General features: G+C 36.3%; 1 protein-coding gene across 2 annotated transcripts in view; it reads right to left on the reverse strand.

The window, feature by feature from the left end:
* Positions 1-22781, reverse strand: part of LOC123872417 (membrane-bound alkaline phosphatase-like) — a 36044-nt gene extending 13263 nt beyond the window's left edge. The window contains exons 1-6 of one of the 2 annotated variants that reach the window (XM_045916684.1): positions 22701-22781; positions 15794-16095; positions 10033-10225; positions 5951-6120; positions 4110-4280; positions 1274-1439 (exon numbers count right to left, since the gene is read on the reverse strand). In XM_045916684.1, coding sequence (XP_045772640.1) covers positions 1274-1439; positions 4110-4280; positions 5951-6120; positions 10033-10225; positions 15794-16095; positions 22701-22752 — 1054 coding nt within the window. In that variant the 5' untranslated portion in view covers positions 22753-22781. Of the gene's footprint in view, positions 1-1273; positions 1440-4109; positions 4281-5950; positions 6121-10032; positions 10226-15793; positions 16096-19880; positions 20020-22700 lie in introns of those variants that run through there. The other variant, XM_045916683.1, reaches the window with a different exon arrangement.
* Positions 22782-23556: the final 775 nt, after the last annotated feature.

Here is a 23556-nt window from a genome sequence, read left to right on the forward strand (position 1 = left end):
ACAAATATTTAATCTTTAATATTTAATTTCAAAGATTTTAAACTAACTTCTCGACGAGCTACAGCTTTGAAATTTTAAACATACATCGGAGACTGGAAGATAATGCTTTATTAACTTGTTTTATTAGGTGCCTGTTTGTTGGTTTGTTTGTTTTTCTTTGATTTTACTTCTTTCTTTACTATGGTCTATTTGGACTACCCGGCTTTACTGACCTTGGCAGTTAAAAAAAGAGTTTTTAAAGGTTATACGTGTGTGTCTTATACATATCAGTAAATTGTCAAGAAACAAGTAAAACTATAGGGAAACTGCGCAATATTGTGGTTTCTCAATAATTATCCACCGGACAATACTAGTGCTATGCATACGTATAGATCTGATAATACTGAAGGACAAGGTAAAAGGAAAAATGTATTCAAGCGGAAATGAGAATGATAATTATACTGTCAGTTTGCTTTTCCTCGATGATAAAGGAAACGTTGAAAAATACCAAGCCCTAGTTGTTTTTCTTAAGATTAAATAGTTTAAAATTTCGTCATAGTCTAGTTGTTACAATGGACAAGTAAAAGTCAAGGAGAGAATTCAAGTCTCTGATAATCATATTGGAGGATTTCCTGTGAAAAATACCAAGTTTTGAACTAAATGTCAAGGGTTGAAATGCTGAGCACGAGTTAGATTTTCACAAACTCTTTTTCTTTCTTATTCAGATAAAAGTTAGCCCTTGAGTGCAGTCTCAACTGGTGGTAAGTGATGATGCAGTCTAAGATGGAAGCGGGCTAACCTGGAAGGGGTATGGTAGTTTTCATTAAACCCACACTTCTTCGGCTTCGACACGGCATCGTACTGGAACACTAAATTGCTTGGCGGCACGGCTTTGCCAGTAGGGTGGTAACTAGCCACGGCCGAAGCCTCCCATCAATTAAACTTAATCATTATGAAAGGTCATGTTGGGAATAAACCTGTTTATTTGTTTTTATTACAAACCTTAAGCACACGCTTAGATATAAATTGATACACAAACAGTATAAACAACAGAAACTATGTACAGAAAAACGCAGAGATGACCTGTTTATCTCGAGCGATATTCCATACCATGCACAAAAGCAATACGCTTGGAAAGATCTACTGCTACGAGTAGTTCTTTGTTTAACTACATTATTGTAGTTTACTAAGTTTTGCTGGATTACCGAAACTTGCATGAACCTGCAATACTTGCCTTCTCTTTGGGTCACTGAGCAATTAAATGTATTTCTATGCAGTTTAAAATCAAACAAACCTTCCACAAACAAGAAGTATCCCCTGCTACTTCTACTCAGCATCTTGATGGCCACTTCGACCATCTCCTCCAAGGTCGGTTGGTTGCTCGCCTTCAAGTGGTAATCCATGTGATCATCGTGGAACAAGCCCAAAAGGTACTCGGGCAAGTCATCAGAGTTGTACACCTGAAAGTGTGTTGGACACATGAGAAAACTTTTCTAAAGTTGCTTGTTGGTTTTAGGGATAAATCCTATTACAATGTAAAGGATTATTTAAATGATAAGAAAGCTTGAGAATGAGTTGGCAAACAGCTTTGATATAGTTCTAATAAGTATTGATTTTGTTAAGTGGGGATAGTAAAAAAAAGAATAAGTACCCGTCTGAGTTTGTTGTGGGCTGTTCTCAGACTTGGGCGCGTTTGGAATCTTAGTAGCTTTAGTTTTAAGTTAATCAATGATCACAGTTTGCTGACAATCAGAAAGTGTACAATAGTACCCAATTTGAATAAATGACTCTGACTTTGACTAGCTTTGAGAGGCTTGTGACCTATAGTTGCAACAGCACGTCACATCAGTTGATTATTTGGTTATGTGACGTTGACCCAAGTCGGTTACTGGACTGGTGATCGCCTTTAGAGCTCCAAAAGGCTTTCAGTCTGAATTTAGCCTCCGTGTTTCGCAGAGCATGTCAGGCAGTAACTTGCGGTTGTTATCACTAATATCTGACAATATTAGAGCCTCGATAGCTCAACGGTTGAGAAGCGGACTGGATTCCGAGAGGTCGGCGCTTCAAACCCCACCCGTTGCACTAATGTCGTACCCACTCCTGGCACAAGCTTTACGCTTAATTGAAGGGGAAAGGGGAGTAGTAGTCATGATTAGCATGGCTAATATTCTTTTCAAAAAAAAAAAATTAAAAGAGTCAAAACAAAGTAGGTATGTAGGAACTAGGAAGTTCACCCAATTGAGTATATAATATATATAATTCTAATATTATTAATATATGATTAATAAAGTACGACACGACTCAATGCTTGAATGTGAATTATGAATAACGAAATGACCCTGAGGCCTGGCCAAATACTTCCACTGGCAAATATATTAATGCTAAAAAGGAGAAATAACAGATAGGTACTTGGCAGAAATTATAGCAAAAACGTGCTTTATTAGGAACTAAGTACCCTATTTAGTTTATAACGTACGTCGTAGCTACGCGCTCGTTAACAGTGCTTTCTCCGTCACTCGCCTCATACAATCGTAGTTCCAATTTCATTTGAATATTAAGCAACCAAAGTCCATGAAAATTTGCAGACATATTCTAGAAACTAATATCTGTGTCCGTGGTGTTTTAGATTTTTCTAAAAATATGTAGTTTTAAAATTACAGGGGCCCAAAGATTTGTATGTAAATTGTTAAGACCGCGTAACTTTGAAACCGAATATTTTAACAGAAATCTGGAAAACCACAGACATAGATATTTGTTTCTAGAACATGTCTGTAAAATTTCATGGACTTTGGTTGCTTAATATTCAAATGAAATTGGAACTACGTTTGTATGAAGCGAGTGACGGAGAGACCCCTCTTAAACATTAGGTAATTGTTTTCACAGTTGTTGCAAAATTGCCTGTAACTACATATTTTGTTGGTTTGTAGCAAATAGGTACGAGTAGTTACTAACCGATATTTTATTCATATTGTAATGATTCTGTTTATACATCGGCCTTGTCTTAAAAATTTTAACAAGAACACGCGTTTATTTTAAACCTGATGATGATTTTGAACCCATGTAAAAACTGTCAAAACTTCAATTTTGTCATCAACATAATATATTATTTTTTGTGGTAGACAGATATAATTGTAAATATAATAACAGATATAATAACAAGTGTAAATTAAAAAATTATAACACCCCCGACAAGTGAAGGTTACAGTAACTAGAAAAAAACTGATAACTTTCAAACGGCTGAACCGATTTTCTTGGATTATAGCTAAGAACACTCTCGATCAAACCACCTTTCAAACAAAAAAAACTAAATTCAAATCGGTTCATTAGTTTAGGAGCTATGATGCCACAGACAGATACACAGATACACACGTCAAACTTATAACACCCCTCTTTTTGGGTCGGGGGTTAAAAAAGTAATGGAACGGACACAAAGATTAAAGAGACAAACAAGAATGGTTTAGGTACCTATGATTTTAATTTGACCTGATTATTAAAACCTATTAGAATTAAAGGGGACTACGATACCTCTTCCAGGTTAGCTTAGCCCACTTAAATTTTAAATTGCTTTATCCGGGTCACTTATCATCGAAACTCCAAAGGAAGAAAAATATCTTAATATGAGCTCAAGTTCTTTGAGGCACCAATGACTAAAGTTCAAGTAACCTTAATCAATTAAACGATACACGAACGTTGGGGTCCAAACGTGCTAGAATTGTGACCTCAGAATTTGAGGAATTTCCAAAGATATTGGAAGAAGAGCCTACAAGATACCTATATGCAGCAGTGGTTTATCGGTTGTTCACGATAATGAATCTTAATTATTGCCAACTTCTGATAGAAAATGGCACTAACAGAAGAAGAACGTCGTTTCGTACGTGTTCGACATTCCTCGAACACGTACGAAACGATTTGCTTCCTCTTTCCTAATTCGAACCGCTAGGATATGGAACGCCCTTCCGGCGTCAGTTTTCCCTTCTACCTATAATATGGGTACCTTCAAGTCAAGAGTGAATAGGCAACTTCTAGGCAAGCGCGCTCCATCTTAGGCTGCATCATCACTTGCTAGCAGGTCTGATTGCAGCCAAGCGCTAGTCTATATAATTTAAAAAAAAAAAAAAAAGAAGAAATACCTTGAAAAGATCATTTCTGTCAGTAACGTATTGGTGTGTCGCGTTCTTCTTAATCTTGTCTTCGTGCCACAGCTCAGTCAGATCAATTCCGTCAGTTCTTCTCCCCGTGCTGTTGGTCAAAGCCGTTGTCACATTTGGCATGAACTCCCGTCGGCCACCTCCCATTATCACCTGAAATAATACGAAAATCAATTTTGAGAAAACCTTTGACTGAAAACTTCATTTAGTATTTTATAGCTGGTGTCGCTTTATTTGCGTGGATTTTCTCAAAATTCATTTTCTATGGAGTCTACGTTATACAGAGAACCTACGAGTAGGTACATGCAAAATCTCAATTTCTTAGAACCAGCGGCCTGAGCTATATAATAAACCTTCATCAAGCTTTATAGCCTATAATAACATGATATATACCTTTATTTGAATAAATTTTATTCTATTACATAATTTTATACAAAATATGCTTTATTAAATCTAGAACATAATAATTTTTTATTGTTAGGTACCTAAACTATTAGGATAAAATGCGCTTTAAAAATAAAATCGAATAGAGGTAGGTAAATCGTGATTTAATAAAGCCTTTGTTAATTGAAGCGTGCAGTCGTAAACAAGTTTTACTATTGATTGTCGCCGAGTTTTACATAGAAAGATAGAAATAACTCGTGTCCATCAAAGACAAAATTATTGTTTTTCATGGCACGTGAACGTGGAATGCATGAATCATTTCTGTTTTATTACAATTCACAAATGGTTACTTGCGCATTGTTAATATTTACTGTACTCGCAAATGGCTGAGGGTACCCTAGTCCGGTATATTTTTTAGGTTAACGGGAAGTACCCTATATGTTTTCCTGACAGACACGACAGACGGACAGACAGACAAACGGACAGATAGACAGCCAGACAGACGGACAGACAACAAAGTGATCCTATAAGGGTTCCGTTTTTCCTTTTGAGGTACGGAACCCTAAAAACCAATAGACGATGGAGTCCCGAGGTACTAAATGGTGGCCTTGCACCAGAAAGCGTAGTGTTGGAAAACCCCGCCACTAAATCAACAGACGACAAGAAACGAGTCGTAGGGAACCGCTGGATTCAGGCGGCGCAAGACCATGTCATTTGGAAGTCCCTAAGGAGATGTATGTCCAGCGGTGGACGTCTATCGATTAATCATGATATGAGTGTAGAAGAGATCGTAAGTAACGACAGGATGAGATGGGAATCGGGGTATGAGGCGAGGGGGACGCCCCGCACACCCGCACGTCATCCGTGTTGACCCGCAGCGGGTTAGCGCTGGGGTTGTGCGGGGTGGTGCGGGTGTGCGGCCTGGTTGTCATCTCAACCTGTCGCGCACTATAGTATTGTAAGGTTATTTTTAAAAATTGATTTGAATTGTCAACGATAATATAAAATTATTAGTTTATCTAATGCAGGTAGTTTGATAAAATCGATATTTGGCTCATTCGATGTCATACAATCTATTGCTAGGAGGCCAACAAGATTGAACTTGCATAAATACGGGTGTTTTGAAGGTTTTAGTTTAGTCTCCTTTTGAGATTCGGAGTGATATCGCATATTTTCGGTTTTTGGATTGTGAACTGGATAATTAGATGTTGTGAAAGCAATCACGCTCTAATTAAATGATTTATTTTGGCATTAGTTTTTTAGATTAAAACTCTCGGATAACCTGTACACATTGAACTTGTGTTTTTTGTGTTGGTTATGGGAGGACATTCCAATAATTCGATAAAAATATTTAAATAATACCTGCTTTTCTGAGTGACGCCAATAATATACACGTAAGTACATGATGTAAGAAAAAGAAGAGCAAAATAAAACTGTACCTTAAATTGCCTTCCAGGATCACTAGTAACGAGCTGGAAGGCGATATCCCTGCAACCCAAGCTCAGGCATTCATCAGGTACGTCTGCATCGGATTCCCAGTTGCGTTCAGAAGTATGTGCGTACATGCCTGCTGGCGACGCGTGAGTCGCTCGGGTGGTTGTAACGAAACCTGCCAACAAGAATTTGGTTTATCATCATCACCATCAAGAACAACTCATCGCCAGTTCAACACAGAGCACAGCCTACTGATTCGCTAAATCAGTCTGTAACACTGAGTCACCGAGCTTATTTGACATTTTTAATCCATTGAAGGTTTTCTATTAAAATTTATTTTAATATCACTTAGTGAAGCAGCAATGTAGAACCAACTAATGTTAAATGAGCTCGGTGGCTATTATTCAGTGTTAGAGACTGAGTTAGCGAATCACCCAGTAGGTCTCCTCTCAGTATGGGAAGAGTTTGGACATAGCGCCCACCCATCACTGGCAGATTGGCAGACTTCACACACCTTTGATAACAGAGCAGAACTCCGGCATGCGTATGATGTTTTCCGTTATCTTTATAGCCTACATAACTCCGGAAAGTTCAAAGTTCGTGGATCTGAATCGAACCCTCTGACCAACGTCTTTATCATTTTGCTATAACCGCTTTAAAAAGGGAAACTAGCAAAGAAACGTTCGTGGCAATAGACCACAGTCTAGTACCGTGACCTTAAACTTAACTGCTATTGCTGAATACTGGATAGAGTTCTGGTTAATGACGAAAAATTTAATGCTGAAAATCCATTTCATTTTGTAATAGACCAAGAAGATAGCGAATGACGCAAAACAGTCGAAAAAATGAAAATGAATCAAATCTTTTGAATCCAGATTAACAATGGTTGAAAACAATGAACCATTAAATTCCAAAGATGGAAAAAATGCAATCATTAATATTTAAAGCGAGCATCCGATCTTTAATTTATTCGATGGCTATCGAACAACAAGACATTAGTGCTTAATTCGTGAATTGATAATGGCATAACTAAATGTTGACTGCTGTTATACATTGTTGAATATTATTTTTTTATAGAAAAAATAAATTAATAACACGTGTGAACATTTTAACTTGTGAGAAAAAATTTCTGTAGGAATTACACTAGATTTCAACATGGGGTTATTCAAGGGGCGGACTAACAAATTCAGCAACGCATCATAACGCTAACAAAGTATTTACTTTTTAAACGACGTTAAAAAAATTAAAGAGATCGTTAATTTTATATAACTTATGTCGTAAAATGGTTTAAAGGAAGGTGATGACACTTGTAACACAAGTTAAGTATTTCTTTGTACTTTGTACATTAACTAAATACTTAGTTACAAAAGTAGCATTTGTTTAGCATCAGAAATTTTCAAGTTGTAAGCATATTTTTGGAAATAAATTCTGACAGTTACCTCAATCAGCAATCGTAGTAGTCTGGCCATTTGATCGCCTTGCCTTGTTAGTGGTTCAGATGATATTTAAGATTTGTAATTTGAATTTAAAATTAAGTTCCTTTTATTTGTGAAAAAGATGTGATAGCCTAGTGGTTATAATGTCCGCCTCCTAATCGGAGGTCGGGGGTTCGATCCCGGACACGCACCACTAACTTTTCAGTTATGTGCGTTTTAAGCAATTAAATATCACTTGCTTTAACGGTGAAGGAAATCATCGTGAGGAAACCTGCATGCCTGAGAGTTCTCAATGTTCTCAAAGGAGTGTGAAGTCTGCCAATCCGCATTGGATCCAGCGTGGCAGACTATGGCTTTAACCCTTCTCATTCTGAGAAGAGACCCGTACTCAGTAGTGGGGCAGAAATGGGTTGATCACATCAATTTGTGCAATATTAATTTTTATTGACGAAATGAATTGAATTCAATCCGATCAGGGTTTCTATTTTTCCGGTGTCTTATGCCTTAATCTTATTTAAAAAAAAAACTCTGTTACGCAGACGTCACGTGTAACATGTAACAGTAAACAGTAGGTATCATATTATCACGTGTAAGGTACTTAATGACACGATTGCATGCATCCTATACTAGTTCATATCGAAATACGAACATTTTAGATTATGTTTATTGCCTGGCCTAAATAACACAGCTTTGAAGTCTTTGCAGTTTTAAGAGATCTTCAGTTTACAGATGAATCTCAAAGATTAGGTACCTAAATATCTAAATGCAGATCCAAATTATCGGTTTTGAGGAAAAATAAGTACAGAAATAGCTTGCATCGCAGAAACGATCATAAACTTTTCATCCCAGAAAATCAAAGTATTCTTACAGGATTTTTAAACCTAATTCATGCGGATGAAGTTGCAGATCTAGATTCTAATAAAACTTAGGGATAATAACAATTATAAGCAAAGTGACAGCTTGATAAATATTTCATGAGATTCAAATAAAACAGGATTCCTCACGATTTTACTGTTTTCCTTTACGTCAATTTAATCTTAGGTATATACATATTTGCATAGTAATAATATACTTATATACGAGATTACAGAATCAATTATAATTGATTAATTGATAGTCTATGATTTTCAGATTCATTTTCTTGAATAAAAGAATCTTGATCAACCTAATCAATTAGAAGTACATAGTGTAATGTGATAGTAGGTATTACTTTAGAAACGAATAATAAGTTTGACCCAGCAGAATTTTAAATTCAATATTCAAGTCTATAAGACACAAATGCTAAGAATGTTATCATAGTTTAAACTTAAATTGATGATAAAATTATAGTAGCAAATAGAACTGTTAAAACTGACAAAAAGTACAAACAAAATAAATATTGAGTAAAAGTTTAAAACCTAGACGTTTTATCTTTACTATGCAAATGTAAATATTGCTTAGTATTATACCTATCTGAGGATAATTTGTCTAGGCAAACAAACGAAGACAGCCAAAAACTTATCAAATGATAAATAAAGTAGGTAGTACTCTTAGAAAACCATGCATTCAACTAATAGCAACACCAAAACTATTTGTTAAGTTCATTGTTTAATATAATAAAAGTATGATCAAACACAAGCACATAATTTATATTATTGATCGTCTGCCTAACTTCAGTGGACATGTGATCCAATTATGAATATTGTAATAATTATGTATATTGTATACCAATTGATTACGTTCGTTAAGAGGGGTCTCTCGCTCCATACAAACGTAGTTCCAATTTCATTTGAATATTAAGCAACCAAAGTCCATGAAATTTTGCAGACATATTCTAGAAACTAATATCTATGCCTGTGGTTTTCCAGATTTCTGTTAAAATATTCGGTTTCAAAGTAACGCGGTTTTAAAAATTTACATACAAATCTTTGAGCCCCTGTAATTTTAAAACTACATATTTTTAGGAAAATCTAAAACACCAAAGGCACAGATATTAGTTTCTAGAATATGTCTGCAAAATTTCATGGACTTTGGTTGCTTAATATTCAAATAAAATTGGAACTACGATTGTATGGAGTAAACACAGACCATAGTGACGGAGAGAGCCCGGTTAAACAACTTTGATCCAAGGCGATAACTGGATAAGTGAACGAATTTGGAGTTCCAATTTGACGTATTCGTTTCCTTCGCTAAAATCGGCAAATCTAATAGTACACGATATAATATAGTAGACTAGCTGATACCCGCGACTTCGTTCGCGTGGATATATGTTTTTTAAAATTCCCGTGGGAACTCTTTGATTTTCCGGGAAAAAAAGTAGCCTATGTGCTAATCTAGGGTATAATCTATCTTCATTCTAAATTTCAGCCCAATCCGTCCAGTAGTTTTTGCGTGAAAGAGTAACAAACATACACACACACACACACACACACACACACACACACACATACAAACTTTCTCCTGTATAATATTAAGTGTTATGTGATATTCCTAGTCCATATTTTATGCGGAAGGATTTGGGAATCCACAATATTGTCACCCAAAAAACCACCTACTTAAGTGATGAATGGGAAGGGGTCAAGACCCTTATCTGTCAAGGAATATGACGCAGGGAGAGAGAACCTTAATTCTCTTACACTTAAGTTCAGAGCTTTAAAGGTAGGGCAGCTTACCGACATCCAGTCCTTTGTCCAGCGCCCACTGCCCAATAGAAGGAGACCAGTTTTGTTTATACAGCTGGGAGTGGCAAGATCCTCTGGTGACGTTGCCGTCTAGACCAATGACGCCATACTTGGTCTTCACTCCTGATAGGTAGGACGTTGCTGTGCAGGCTGAATCTGGTACTTGAGCATCTATGCAATAAGTCTGTGAAGAAAATAAACTAGGTTAAAAAAGGTTGGCAGACTTCCAATCACACTAATATTATAAAGGCGAAAGTTTGTATGTGTTTGTGTATGTGTGTATGTTTGTTACTCCTTCACGCAAAAACTACTGGACGGATGGGCTGAAATTTAGAATGGAGATAGATTATACTCTGGATTAGCACATAGGCTACTTTTTATCCCGGAAAATCTAAGAGTTCCCACGGAATTCTTAAAAAACCTACATCCACGCGAACGAAGTCGCGGGCATCACATCACACTAATATTATAAAGGCGAAAGTTTGTATGTGTGTGTGTGTGTGTGTGTGTGTATGTTTGTTACTCCTTCACGCAAAAACTACTGGACGGTTTGGGCTGAAATTTAGAATGGACATAGATTATACTCTGGATTAGTACATAGGCTACTTTTTATCCCGGAAAATCTAAGAGTTCCCACGGGAATTTCAAAAAACCTACATCCCGCGTGGATGTAGGTTTTTTTTTTTAGGAACGAAGTCGCGGGCATCAGCTAGTAAGGTAGATAAACGACATCAAACGAGGCGCAGGGAAGATTCAGGCAGCGCAAAACCGCGGCATGTGGAAGTCCCTACGAGAAACGAGACCTGTGTTAGTGTGAACAGTGCCTATGTACAGCAGGTGACCTAGACGTCCTCATCATCCAGCCATCATCGTCGATGGATGACGGTGATGTCAACAACTTAACTATAATCCAGTATGGATTTTTAATATTATAAATGCGAAAGTGTATCTGTCTGTCTGCAACCTTTTCACGACCCAACAGTTAAACCGATTCTGACATTTGGTACAGAGTTAGCTTATATCTCGGGGACGGACATAGGGGACTTTTTATCTCGGAATATGAAAGAGTTTCCACGGGATTCCTAAAGACCCATCCGCTTAACTGATTTTTATGAAATTTGGTACCGAGGTAGCTTGCGTCCCTGTAATTGACATAGGAAATTTTTTATCCCGGAAAATCAAACAGTTCCCAAGGAATCTTTAAAAATCTTAATCCACGTAGACGAAGTTGCGGGCATCCTCTATATATAAACTTACTTCTGAATAATCAAATGGTTGGTTCAAAATGCCTATCTAAATAAATAAAAAATAAATAAATATAAAGTTCGTTACTATCGTAAAATGATCTAATTCTAACGCTATTGATTCTAAGTAGTATTTATATCCAAGTGTTCGTCGCGTCAGGGAACCGCGGGACCGCTAAAAGTTAATAAAATAAAATTATTATACGGAAAAATGATAGTTACTGTTATATGAAAATGGTAGTTATTTACTGCGTTGATAGTTAGTTGATAGAATGATAGTTACTGTAGTTATTTACTTAGATAGTTACTTCACTTCTTATTCGAATGAAGATTTTCATAAGGTTTTGTATGCTGGCCTAGCAGCCATCACTCATTCATTGATACTGTCAAGATCATTGTCTCCTTAACCTTGAAGATGGACACAATAAGCCAAGTGTATTTCCTTCCTACTATTGTTTTAGATGTTTGAACTTATTTACTTGCTTTAATGTTAAATGAGATTTTTTCTGGACCAAAGTTTCCATGATTTGTTTGTTATATTGTTACTAGCTGATGGCCGCGACTTCGTTCGCGTGGAGGTAGGTTTTTAAAATTCCCATGGGAACTCTTTAATTTTCCGGGATAAAAAGTAGCCTATGTGCTAATCCAGGTTATAATCTATCTCCATTCTAAATTTCAGCCCAATCCGTTAAGTAGTTTTTGCGTGAAGGAGTAACAAACATACACACACACATACAAACTTTCTCCTTTATAATATTAGTGTGATGTGATGTGATTAATGGATCAACAATTTGTTCAGCATATGCAAAATTTCAAAAAAGAAAATTCTTTTTGTTTAATTTAAAAATGCAAGTAGTTATAAACTGACCGACATATTATCAACGTAAGTTTAAAATAACTTTTTTCAATTTTTTTTTATAAGTCGCGGTATGATAGATTTTTAATTAGTTTCCAATCACAATATTTACGAATACTATAAAAAGGTACTTAAATATAAAAATTACAAAACAAAAATGTTTTGTTTTGAATGATTTTTTTATACTTGGTTTTATTTTACTAAGTTCTAATTTTTAGTTAGCGAGGTAGGTAATTACTATTCTAACTTTTTCAATCTAGAACAGTTTATTATCTTTGATTGCAATGCACAATTTATTGTAAAATTACTATTTTACGATCTAATAAAAAATCCGAGCGCCGATTTCTGTCTCCTTGTAACAGTTAGTAGTTAGTACCTCATTATGAAATAATTATGCATAAGAAAAGTCATACCTACCTACTCTTGGCAAATCGGACAATATTTTAATCGACTTCTAATAAAATATCAATATTCCAAATTAGTCCGCTACTTTCTTAGACTGCATCATCACTTACCACCAGGTGAGATCGTGGTCAAGGGCTAACTTGTGAAGGAATGAAAAATCCACATAAACGGAGCGGGGTGGAAAACCTGGTTTTTAACAGGGTAGGTCAAAGATTTGACTTAGTGTTACCTTAGGTAGGTACAAAAAACGCAAACGTTTCAAGATCATCAATCAATGGCATGTCAAGTCAAAGAACTCTTCAAGCGGAACACAGTAACAATATGGTTAAGAGACGTGGGTACATGTTGGCCCAACCCACTTGGCCAAAGCATTCGGCAAACATCTGCACTATACATAGCCGCTTGGAGTACAATTGCAGAGTACGGCCAACGCTGACCAGTTTGCAAAGTTTTGTAGGTGTTACACAAACATCAAAGGATCTGGGTGCAATTTTGAAGCGTTTACACATTGGCCAGCACTTGTCGAACGCATTCAGCCAAGATGTTTAAATAGGTGTCACACGGTTGACCGACCGCGGTGGTCATGTCACGTTCAAGGAGACTTGACTGCGCGTAGATTTGTGATATTGATTATGGCGACTGACTGACTGACTGATTTATCAACACACAGCTCAAACTGATGCTGGACGGATCGGGTAGTGGCATGCAGATGGCTATTATGACGTAGATATCTGCTAAAAAAGGGTTTTTGAAAATTCAACCCCTAAGGGGGCAAAATAGGGGGTTGGAATTTGTATAGTCCGCGCGGACGAAGTTGCGAGCATATCTTTGTTACGTTTAAATGCCATAAAAATGAGTCACCGACCGATCACAAACAAACCTATATTTTCCTTCGGTCAGTCATAAAATTTGCATCGGATTTGATACAGCTAAATCAATTCACAAAGGTTCTTAGCACGACATAATTAATCACAATATGTATATCTAATGATGTACCTTGAAACTGTAGCAGCCGCTGTCACAGTTCTGTGGTATTTATAATAGGTATTTGTATTTAATTAAATCTTCTTATTTTATCGCTGGTCTAAGAGTGAGATCTATAGAGCGCACTTTGACTTTGCTCAGACAACAGGGCTCTCTCCGTCACTTACTCCATACAATCGTAGTCCCAATTTCATTTGAATATTAAGCAACCAAAGTCCATGAAATTTTGCAGACATATTCTAGAAACTAATATCTGTGCCTGTGGTGTTTTAGATTTTTCTAAAAATATGTAGTTTTAAAATTACAGGCGCGTAACTTTGAAACCGAATATTTTAACGGAAATCTGGAAAACAACAGGCATAGATATTAGTTCCCGGAACGTTTTACAAAACTCTATTGAGTATGATTGGTTAGTATTCCAATGAGAGACGAACTACGTTTGTATGGAGCGAGTGACGGAGAGACCCCTCTTAAGACACTGTTAAAACGAGACGACGTTATCCCGCTGACATAAATCTGTCTCGTTTTAACTGCAAAACTCTATAGATTTTAAACTAAATCTTTTCTACATAGTATAAAACAAAGTCGCTTCCCTCTGTATGTCTCTCTGTACGCTTAAATCTATTAAACTACGCAACGGTTTTTCATTAATAGATAGACTGATTCAAGAGGAGGGTTTAAATGTATGTATTTTCTTTTAATTTGTACATATTATTAACCCCCGACCCAAAAAGAGGGGTGTTATAAGTTTGACGTGTATATCTGTGTATCTGTCTGTGGCATCGTAGCTCCTAAACTAATGAACCGATTTTAATTTAGTTTTTTTTTGTTTGAAAGGTGGCTTGATCGAGAGTGTTCTTAGCTATAATCCAAGAAAATCGGTTCAGCCGTTTGAAAGTTATTACCTCTTTTCTAATTACTGTAAATTTCACTTGTCGGGGGTGTTATAAATTTTTAATTTACACTTGTTATGACAATTATTGTTTAAGATGTCAGAAGAAATCAGGCCTGCTGAGAGCTGTAATAATAATTTAATAATAGTTCAATAATAATTTAATAATAATAATCTTTATTTTCTTCAGCCTAGCTGAAAATCTGGTTACCAGTTTAAATCAATGTTATACAACCAATGGTATCATTTTAAGTACCTACACTGACCTTTAGGTACCTACTGATGCAACTAAGCGATTCATCAATTTGTATTTTATCTTAATACCTAGCGCAATAAAATACAATGATAATTATTACACATTGTTTTTACGTTTGGCAGCTAACAAAAGATAATTAAAAATACTTAGTATATTATTATGTAATTATTAACAAAAACAAATAAATACCGAATTCAGAACCTTTATATTGGAAGTCGGAAAATAAAACCTTCAATGCAAAACAGTCATCGGAATGCAATCACACTAATATTATAAAGGCGAAAGTTTGTATGTGTGTGTGTGTGTGTGTGTGTGTGTGTGTGTATGTTTGTTACTCCTTCACGCAAAAACTACTGGACGGATGGACTGAAATTTAGAATGGCAATAGATTATACCCTGGATTAGCACATAGGCTACTTTTTATCCCGGAAAATCAAAGAGTTCCCACGGGAATTTTAAAAAACCTACATCCACGCGAACGAAGTCGCGGGTATCAGCTAGTAAATAAATAATTTGGAATTGAAGTGATACCCGTTCAATGTATAGGTAAATAATATAATAGTATAATAGGTACTCATAATAATTGTTCTTGACCACAATCTCACCTTATCGCAAATGATAAAGTAGGTACTAATGTACAATTAATGAAGAGTCAATCAAAACGTGTTCACGTGTAGTTTCAAAACAGAATAATGTTTAAATTTGTAAGTTTTTAGACAAAGGTTTTTAAGTATGTTGGTATACCGTGGTCGTCTCCTTATTAACGGACTTAAAAGAATTAGCATTCTAAGATTTTCTTAATTATCACATTGTTTACTAACAACCTTTCTAGGGCAGCAGAGCAAACCTACCTACTGCACATATTATTGTCCTCGCAAAAGCATACAGGTTGAGTTTTGCATAAATTAAGTTTCTTGCTAGCTCTTCTCGGTAGGAAAAGCATTCCGAACCAGTGGTAGATGCTTTTGACGATTCAAAAGTACTTGTAAAAGTTTAATTTAATAAAAATATTTTGAATTTCGAATTTTCGAATTTTAAATTAAAAAGGTAAATGTTAATGCTCCTGGCCAGTAACTGTACGCCTCATGAAGTAGACCACAAATTCTAAAACTTACCCTAGCCAATCCACTGACAGGAAACTTCTCGAACTCAAGCACGTTATCTTCTCCCAACTCCTTCTTCATCTGCCCTTCAAACGTCCTTGCAGCCATAACAGTTGCCAAGGACATTCCATCACCAATGAACAATATACCATTCTTGGCTTTATTCTTATTCAAAGTCTCCTTCAACTTGGAGTTAAGGACTTGGTGAGCAGATTTTCTCCAGAAGGAACCATATTTTTCTTCCGTCGGTATGTAGACTGGTTTCATGACCGTGTCTAGCACTTTCTTTGGCTTCGGTGTGGATACAACATCTTCTGCAAGAGAAAAAAAAATTCTTAGCGATGACAAGAGTGATGAGAAGAAAACTTCAAACGGAAAAGCGCACTTTGATCTTCATCTTAACAGACATACAGATAGATAGACGTACGAGTGATCCTAAGTGATAACTGATAAGGGTTCCGTTTTTCAAACTGACGCCGGAACCCTAAAAACTTATCAATTCCAATCAAGATTACAAAGGACAAAGGACGAAATTAAGAATGCCCTAAAAAATAAACCCTGTAATTTAAATTCAAGAACTTTTTGAGTGTATTGAGGTTAAGGAAGACTGGGTATTATTCGGTTATATAATATTATGTACTATATGTATGTATGAAGCTATTTACCGACTGGTTTTCCTGATAAATATTATCTGTTATAAATTCTGCAGTTTACTTTAAGTACCAATATGGTGGATATATAGAATGATTAGCCTAATTTAATGTACCTAAGTACTTAGTACTTATTAATTAGCCTGAAATTTTAACTGTTACAAATTCCGCAGTTTACTTTAAATACCAATATGGGGGATATATAGAATAATTATGAGTCTAATTTCATGTATGAAGTATCATCATCATCATCATCATCAGCCAGTGGACATGCACTGTTGGTTATAGGCAAGGGTAAGGCATTCCGAACCAGTGGTAGATGCTTTTGACGATTCGAAAGAACTTGTAAAAGTCTAATTGAATAAAAACATTTTGAATTTGAATTTGAATTTGAATAGGCCTTCCCTATAGAACGCCACCGCGCCCGGTCCTTCCTCATCCAGCCACTTCCTCATCCAGCCACTTCCCGCCAGCCGCTTTATATCGTCGGTCCATCGTGCTGGAGGGCGTCCCACACTACGCCCGAAGTATGAAGTATGACTACTTAGTTAAGTAACCAACGTTGTTTAGATTGCTTAATCTATACACATTAAAAACATATTGTCCTGGATGTCTGACTGAGACTGATTGATCCATCAAAGTACAGCCAAAACCGCTGGAGTCAGTAACGTGAAATTTTGTGCAAAAATTCAGTTTCCCCAAAGTGCGAAAATTCACGTTTGATGAAAAACAACCTGTGAAAATGTATCTGCGCTATTGATCATGATTATTATTCCTAATGTTAAAATAATGTAGCAAGCGATTGTAAGTGCGAAAATTGAATTGAAAATAGAATAATCACTTTCTGTAAAAATTACCCGTGAGCAAAAAAAATCATTTCACCAAACGAAAATAATTGAAAAGTAGCAATAACAGCGGTAAAGGAGTGGACTGCAAACCGAAAGGTCGACGGTTCAAACCCCGCCCGTTGCACTATTGTCGTACCTACTCCTAGCACAAGCCTGACGCTTAGCTGGAGAGGAAAGGGGAATATTAGTCATTTAACATAGCTAATATTCTTTTTTTTTTTTTTAAATAGGTATATCTACTAAAAAGAATTTTATCTTGGATAGTTTAAAAGTATATGATCTTTCCTAGGTCACGTTTTCTCGACGTTAATCGTCACGTATCAGGCTTAATGTAAACTGTAAAGTATTTTTGTCACGCTCTAAAATAATTGATTATAATGTCAAAGATATGGAAATTAAGTAGAAATGTTTCAAGATAAAAACCGGCCAAGTGCGAGTCAGAGTCGCGCACCGAGGGTTCCGTACTCGGGTATTTTTTCCGTCATTTTGCACGATAAATCAAAAACTATTATGCATAAAAATAAATAAAAATCATTTTTAGAATAAACATTAAAGATCTTTCTTATTTGATAATTCAAAATACTTTTCTTTTTTTACCTCAAATTCACGATTTTTGGATTTTTTCCTTTACTTGTGCTATAAGACCTACCTACCTGCCTTTCGTGATTCTAGGTCAACGAGAAGTACTGTAAAGGTTTTTTGACAGACACGACAGACGAACAGATAGACAAACAGATGGACAGACAGGCAGACAAAAAATTGAGCTTATAAGGGTTCCACTTTTCCTTTAGACGTACGGAACCCTAAAAATTAAAACAGCGTAGATGAAAATTATAACAAGACATAATTCTTATCTATCTGACTAGACGCCAGCTTTGCACGGGTGTACGTGGGCTTACCTTTTTCTAGTATCATACTAAAAACTGTAGAATTATGATCAACCCATCACCAGCCCACTACTGATCACGGAACCCTTCTCCGATTGAGAAAGGTTTAGGCCATAGTCTGCCACGCTGACCCAGTGCTAATTCATACATCTTTGAGAACATTATGGAGAATTCTCAGGCATGCCGGTTTCCTCACAATGTTTTCCTTCACAGTTAAAGCAATTTTATTGACTAAAACTCCGAAAAGTAGAGGTGCGTGCCCAGGATCGAACCCCCGACCTCCCCAATAGTAGACCGATGTTTTAACCACTATGCAATCACCGCTCTCATCACTACCCATTTTATAAATGCGAAAGTGTGTTTGTTTGTTGGTTTGTTGGTTTGTCCTTCAATCACGCCGCAACGGAGCAACAGCAACTTGGTTTTTAGATGGATATAGTTGAATACCTGGAGTATTATTACATAGGCTACTTTTTGTCCCAGATATTCAAAAACATAATCTATTTCTATACTACATAATATATACCTACTACAAAGATATTAAATCCCAAGGGATTTTTGATAATCTAGATTTACGCGGATGAAGTCGTGGGCATCAACTAGTAATATTATAAAATGTCTGAAAATAAAACACCTACTAATTGTACTTTTAACTATTGAATCTGTAGGTACAGGACAGTTCTTATTTTGTACTTGAATTTGGTTATAAAATATCTGGACGATAAATGGTCTGCGGTTAAATTGTAGTAATTGGTAAAATCTAGATTATACCAAGTCTAGACTTTGTTAGCACGTCTTTGTCTATTAAGATTAATTTCTAGATACGAATAAAAGAAATGGTGCTACTGTTTTTTAACATGCTGCATTTAAATTCCTAAAGTACATACCCACCTAACATTCTTTTATCTTTATTTACTAAAATAAATAAAAAGTTGTTTCTTATCTTTTAAACTGGTTAATATGTAAATTATTATTGAGTTTTCGCGAAAATTCGATTGCTGAATTTTCTTTTGGCACGCTATTTTGATAAATAAAAGAACTAACCTAATAATAAACGAAATGATAAATAAAAATATACCAAAATCAATCTTTTCGGTTTGGTCCATGATCTCACCCGCGTGGATTTAGGTTTCAAAAATCCCATGAGAACTCTTTGATTTTCCGGGATAAAAAGTAGCCTATGTCACTCTCCAGATCTTCAACTAAATTATCCATGCAAAAAAACACGTTGATACGTTCGTTGCTCCGTTGCGACGTGATTGAAGAACAAAGGAGCAAACAAACACACTTTTACTTTTACAATACGGGTAGTGTACACAGATAAACGAAATTTTTAGGGTTCCATACCCAAAGGGTAAAAACGGAGCCCTATTAATGTCACTCTGCTGTCTGTCTGTCTGTCCGGAATATGTCACGGGTCTCTAGCTCGTAGACGAAATGAGTTACAAACCTGAAATTATGGTATTTTGTGTAAGATGTTGACTCGAACCCAAATATCGAACTAAAATTTCAGTTAAAATATTTTTATATTGTTTAGATTTATAAGAATTAGTTTTTTTACTACCTACCTTGTAGCCCCTTCTAATCAGTAAAAATAAGTTTGGTAACGAGATAGATTTTATTCAATCAATCAATCAATTTATTCCAAATTTGGGTTATATACGGGGGTTATGATTTAATTTTTAAAAAGGAATCCAAAAAGAAATTATGTTACCTCCGGCCGTTAGCGCGATCGTTAACAACACAACAAAAACCTGCGCACGCGTCATCCTGGCCCACGCTGTGTGCGCGGCGTCGCGACACTGTATCAACTGCACTCTGCCTTCATTTTCACTATAGATCACTATCGTGAACGTTATTTGCTTCAATGAATTATAGAACTGCCCCTGTATTATGATACCTTGAGGCGATAGGATGCGATCCTTCCGATTCTTTACTTATTTCAATGCTAGCTGATGCTCACGACTTCATCCGCGAGGATTTATATATTTAAAAATCCCGTGGGAACTCTTTGAGTTTTCGGGATAAAAGCATATGTTACTCTCCATCTTTTCTGTGCCGAAAATCAAGTCGATTGGTTGCTTAGTTAGAGCGTAAAGGAAAGACAAACAAACACACTTTCGCAGTTATAATATTAGTATGATATCTGATTTGATTGGTAGGTACCTAGGTACTATTGGTTGGAAACAATCGACTCTACAATTAGCTACCAAATCAGTCTCACTACCCATATCAGTACCCGTGTCAATCCATCACTAAGTATCCATATAATAATACCTAATTATTAATGCGATAGTGTATTTTGTTTCTCCGTTTGTCCTTGAATCACGATGCATCGAGGCAACGGATCGACGTCATTTTTATATGGATATAGTAAAAGACCTGGAAAGCGGTTTGGGTTACTTTTTATCCTGAACAAGTGTAAATTAAAAATTTTCAACACCCCCGACCAGTGAAGGTTACAGTAACTAGAAAAGAGCTGACAACTTTCAAACGGCTGAACCGATTTTCTTGGACTATTCCGCGCCTACGACCCAAAGTATCTGAGTTTTCCAAAACATCATTTTCAAATAAATAATTATGAATATCTAGGCAACGTCCATCTTGACAGCTTGACATTTGTCAATTGACACTTGAATATTATGAACCTAAGGTTTATCTAACCTTCTTTTCTACAAGAAAACTAGAAAAGAGCTGATAACTTTTAAACGGCTGAACCAATTTTTTTGGATTATAGCTAAGAACATTCTCGATCAAGCCACCTTTCAAACAAAAAAAACTAAATTAAAATTGGTTCATTCGTTTAGGCGCTACGATGCCACAGACAGATACACAGATACACAGACACACAGATACACAGATACACACGTCAAAATTATAACACCCCTCTTTTTGGGTCGGGGGTTAAATATATGATAATGAAACCCGTAACGAATTGCAAACAAAATAAGCTAAGCATTTACCAATTATTTTACCGAAATGAAATCTGTTGCTGAACTACTTTCGATACAATCACACTAATATTATAAAGGCGAAAGTTTGTATGTATGTGTGTGTGTGTGTGTGTGTGTGTGTGTGTGTGTGTGTGTGTGTGTGTGTATGTTTGTTACTCCTTCACGCAAAAACTACTGGACGGATTTGGCTGAAATTTGGAATGGAGATAGATAATATCTTGGATTAGCACATAGGCTACTTTTTATCCCGGAAAATCAAAGAGTTCCCATGGGATTTCAAAAAACCTAAATCCACGCGGGCGAAGTCGCGGGCATCGGCTAGTATGAACTAAATCCGAAAAAGTTAGTTCCGGTTATCTGCAAGCACGCTGATGAATAATAATACATTATGTATTTGGATAGTGGGCATTCGCCTTTCAGTCAAGTTTTCGATTTCTTATGTAATATATAGCGGTAGAAGCATGCAGTCCAAGTCAAAAACTGGTTTCCGAATCCTGAGCGTGTATTTTTGCAAAAGTAATACATACACTGTCAGGATTTTTGTATAATATTAATACCGGAAACCAGCTTCTGTATTTAGCTTATGAAAAACTATAGGAATCCCTTGTTTAACCAGAATAAAAAATGCCTTAAGTACGTTTTTCTCCAAGATACAAGCTTTCTTTGATGCTAAATCCCAAGATTAGTCCGGCAATTGAGACAAGCAAAAGGTAATGAGTGACAGACAGACACATTTTGACACGGATAAGTAGGGATAGGCTTTGAACTCAACTTCTATTGCGTAAAATTCTGATCAGGTATCGTAAGTTTTATATTATTTTATTAATTAAGTAACTGTATGGTATGCGATAGGACCTGGAAACCCACCTTAGCCACCGCATTACTAACCCAAGAAAACCTTCCTTTATGTGATTAATGGGAAACGGGCCATGACTCTTAGAGAGTCAGAAGAAGAAAAAAGATGACACCTAGCAAAGACGTATACGATGCAAATACGACATATATATACCTACTCAAATGCTCTGATACCCGCGACTGCATCAGTGTGGATTTAGGTTTTTGAAAACCTAAATCCACCCTGAACCCTAAACTAAATCCACACCTAAAAATTAGTGAGAGAAAAATTACGTGCTAATCTCCAATCTCAAGTTCCTAGCCGTAAAAAGCCGTGAAAGTTGATATGTCAGTAAGTCAGTTTCTTCTTTTTAACCCCCGACCCAAAAAGAGGGGTGTTATAAGTTTGACGTGTGTATCTGTGTATCTGTCTGTGGCATCGTAGCTCCTAAACAAATGAACCGATTTTAATATAGTTTTCTTTTTTGTTTAAAAGGTGGCTTGATCGAGAGTGCTCTTAGCTATAATCCAAGAAAATCGGTTCAGCCGTTTGAAAGTTATCAGCTGTTTTTCTATTTACTGAAACATTCACTTGTCGGGGGTGTTATAAATTTTTAATTTACACTTGTATAAAGATGATTAAAAAGTTTACCTATAGTTTTATTGATTTAGTTCGAATACCCGATATTCCAGGGTGTGTCCAGAAAAATGGGTCAATATTATACAAGTACATAGTAGGTACATACCATAGATCCCCTGAACTCCGACGATGGATACAAGGAAGAGAATAAATCTCATAGCTGGAAGCCCAGAGGGGCGTGGTCGGAGAGACGTAACCGACTGTGCGTTATCAGTTCCCGCCAAGCTTTATACTCTCTGTACGTAAATGTATAGGTTGATGGGAGAGTTTATTAATTATTATTATTATCCCATCCATATCCATACTAATATTATAAATGCGAATGTGTGTCTGTCTGTCTGTCTGTCTGCTACCTTTTCACGGCCCAACAGCTTAACCGATTCTGACAAAATTTGGTACAGGGTTAGCTTATATCCCGGGGACGGACATAGGCTACTTTTTATCCCGGAAAATCAAAGAGTTCCCACGGGATTCCTAAAGACCCATCCGACTGTATGAAATTTGGTACTGAGGTAGCTTGCGTCCCTGTTATTGACATAGGCAACTTTTTCCCACGGGATCTTTAAAAACCTATATCCGCGTGGACTAAGTCGCGCGCATAAGCTAGTTATTTATTAAGCTAGTTAGTTATAAACGTGAAAGTTTGTATATATGTATGGATGGATGGTTGTTACTCTTTCACGCAAAAACTACTGGACGGATTTGGCTGTTTGGAGTGGAGATAGAATATACCCTGGATTAACACATACTTAGGCTACTTTTTATCCCGGAAAATCAATGAGTTCCTACAGGATTTTTAAAACCTATATCCACGGAAACGAAGTCGCGGGCATTAGCTAGTTATTAATAACTAGAGGATGCCCACGACTTCGTCCGCGTGGATTTTTCAAGATCCTGAAGAAGATCTTCAAGAAGAAGAACATCCTGTATGTGGACCACGCTTAATCACCGTGGGTCACCCG

The sequence above is a fragment of the Maniola jurtina genome, chromosome 15 (assembly GCF_905333055.1).
Source record: "Maniola jurtina chromosome 15, ilManJurt1.1, whole genome shotgun sequence".
In the NCBI taxonomy this organism is placed as follows: Eukaryota; Metazoa; Arthropoda; class Insecta; order Lepidoptera; family Nymphalidae; genus Maniola; species Maniola jurtina.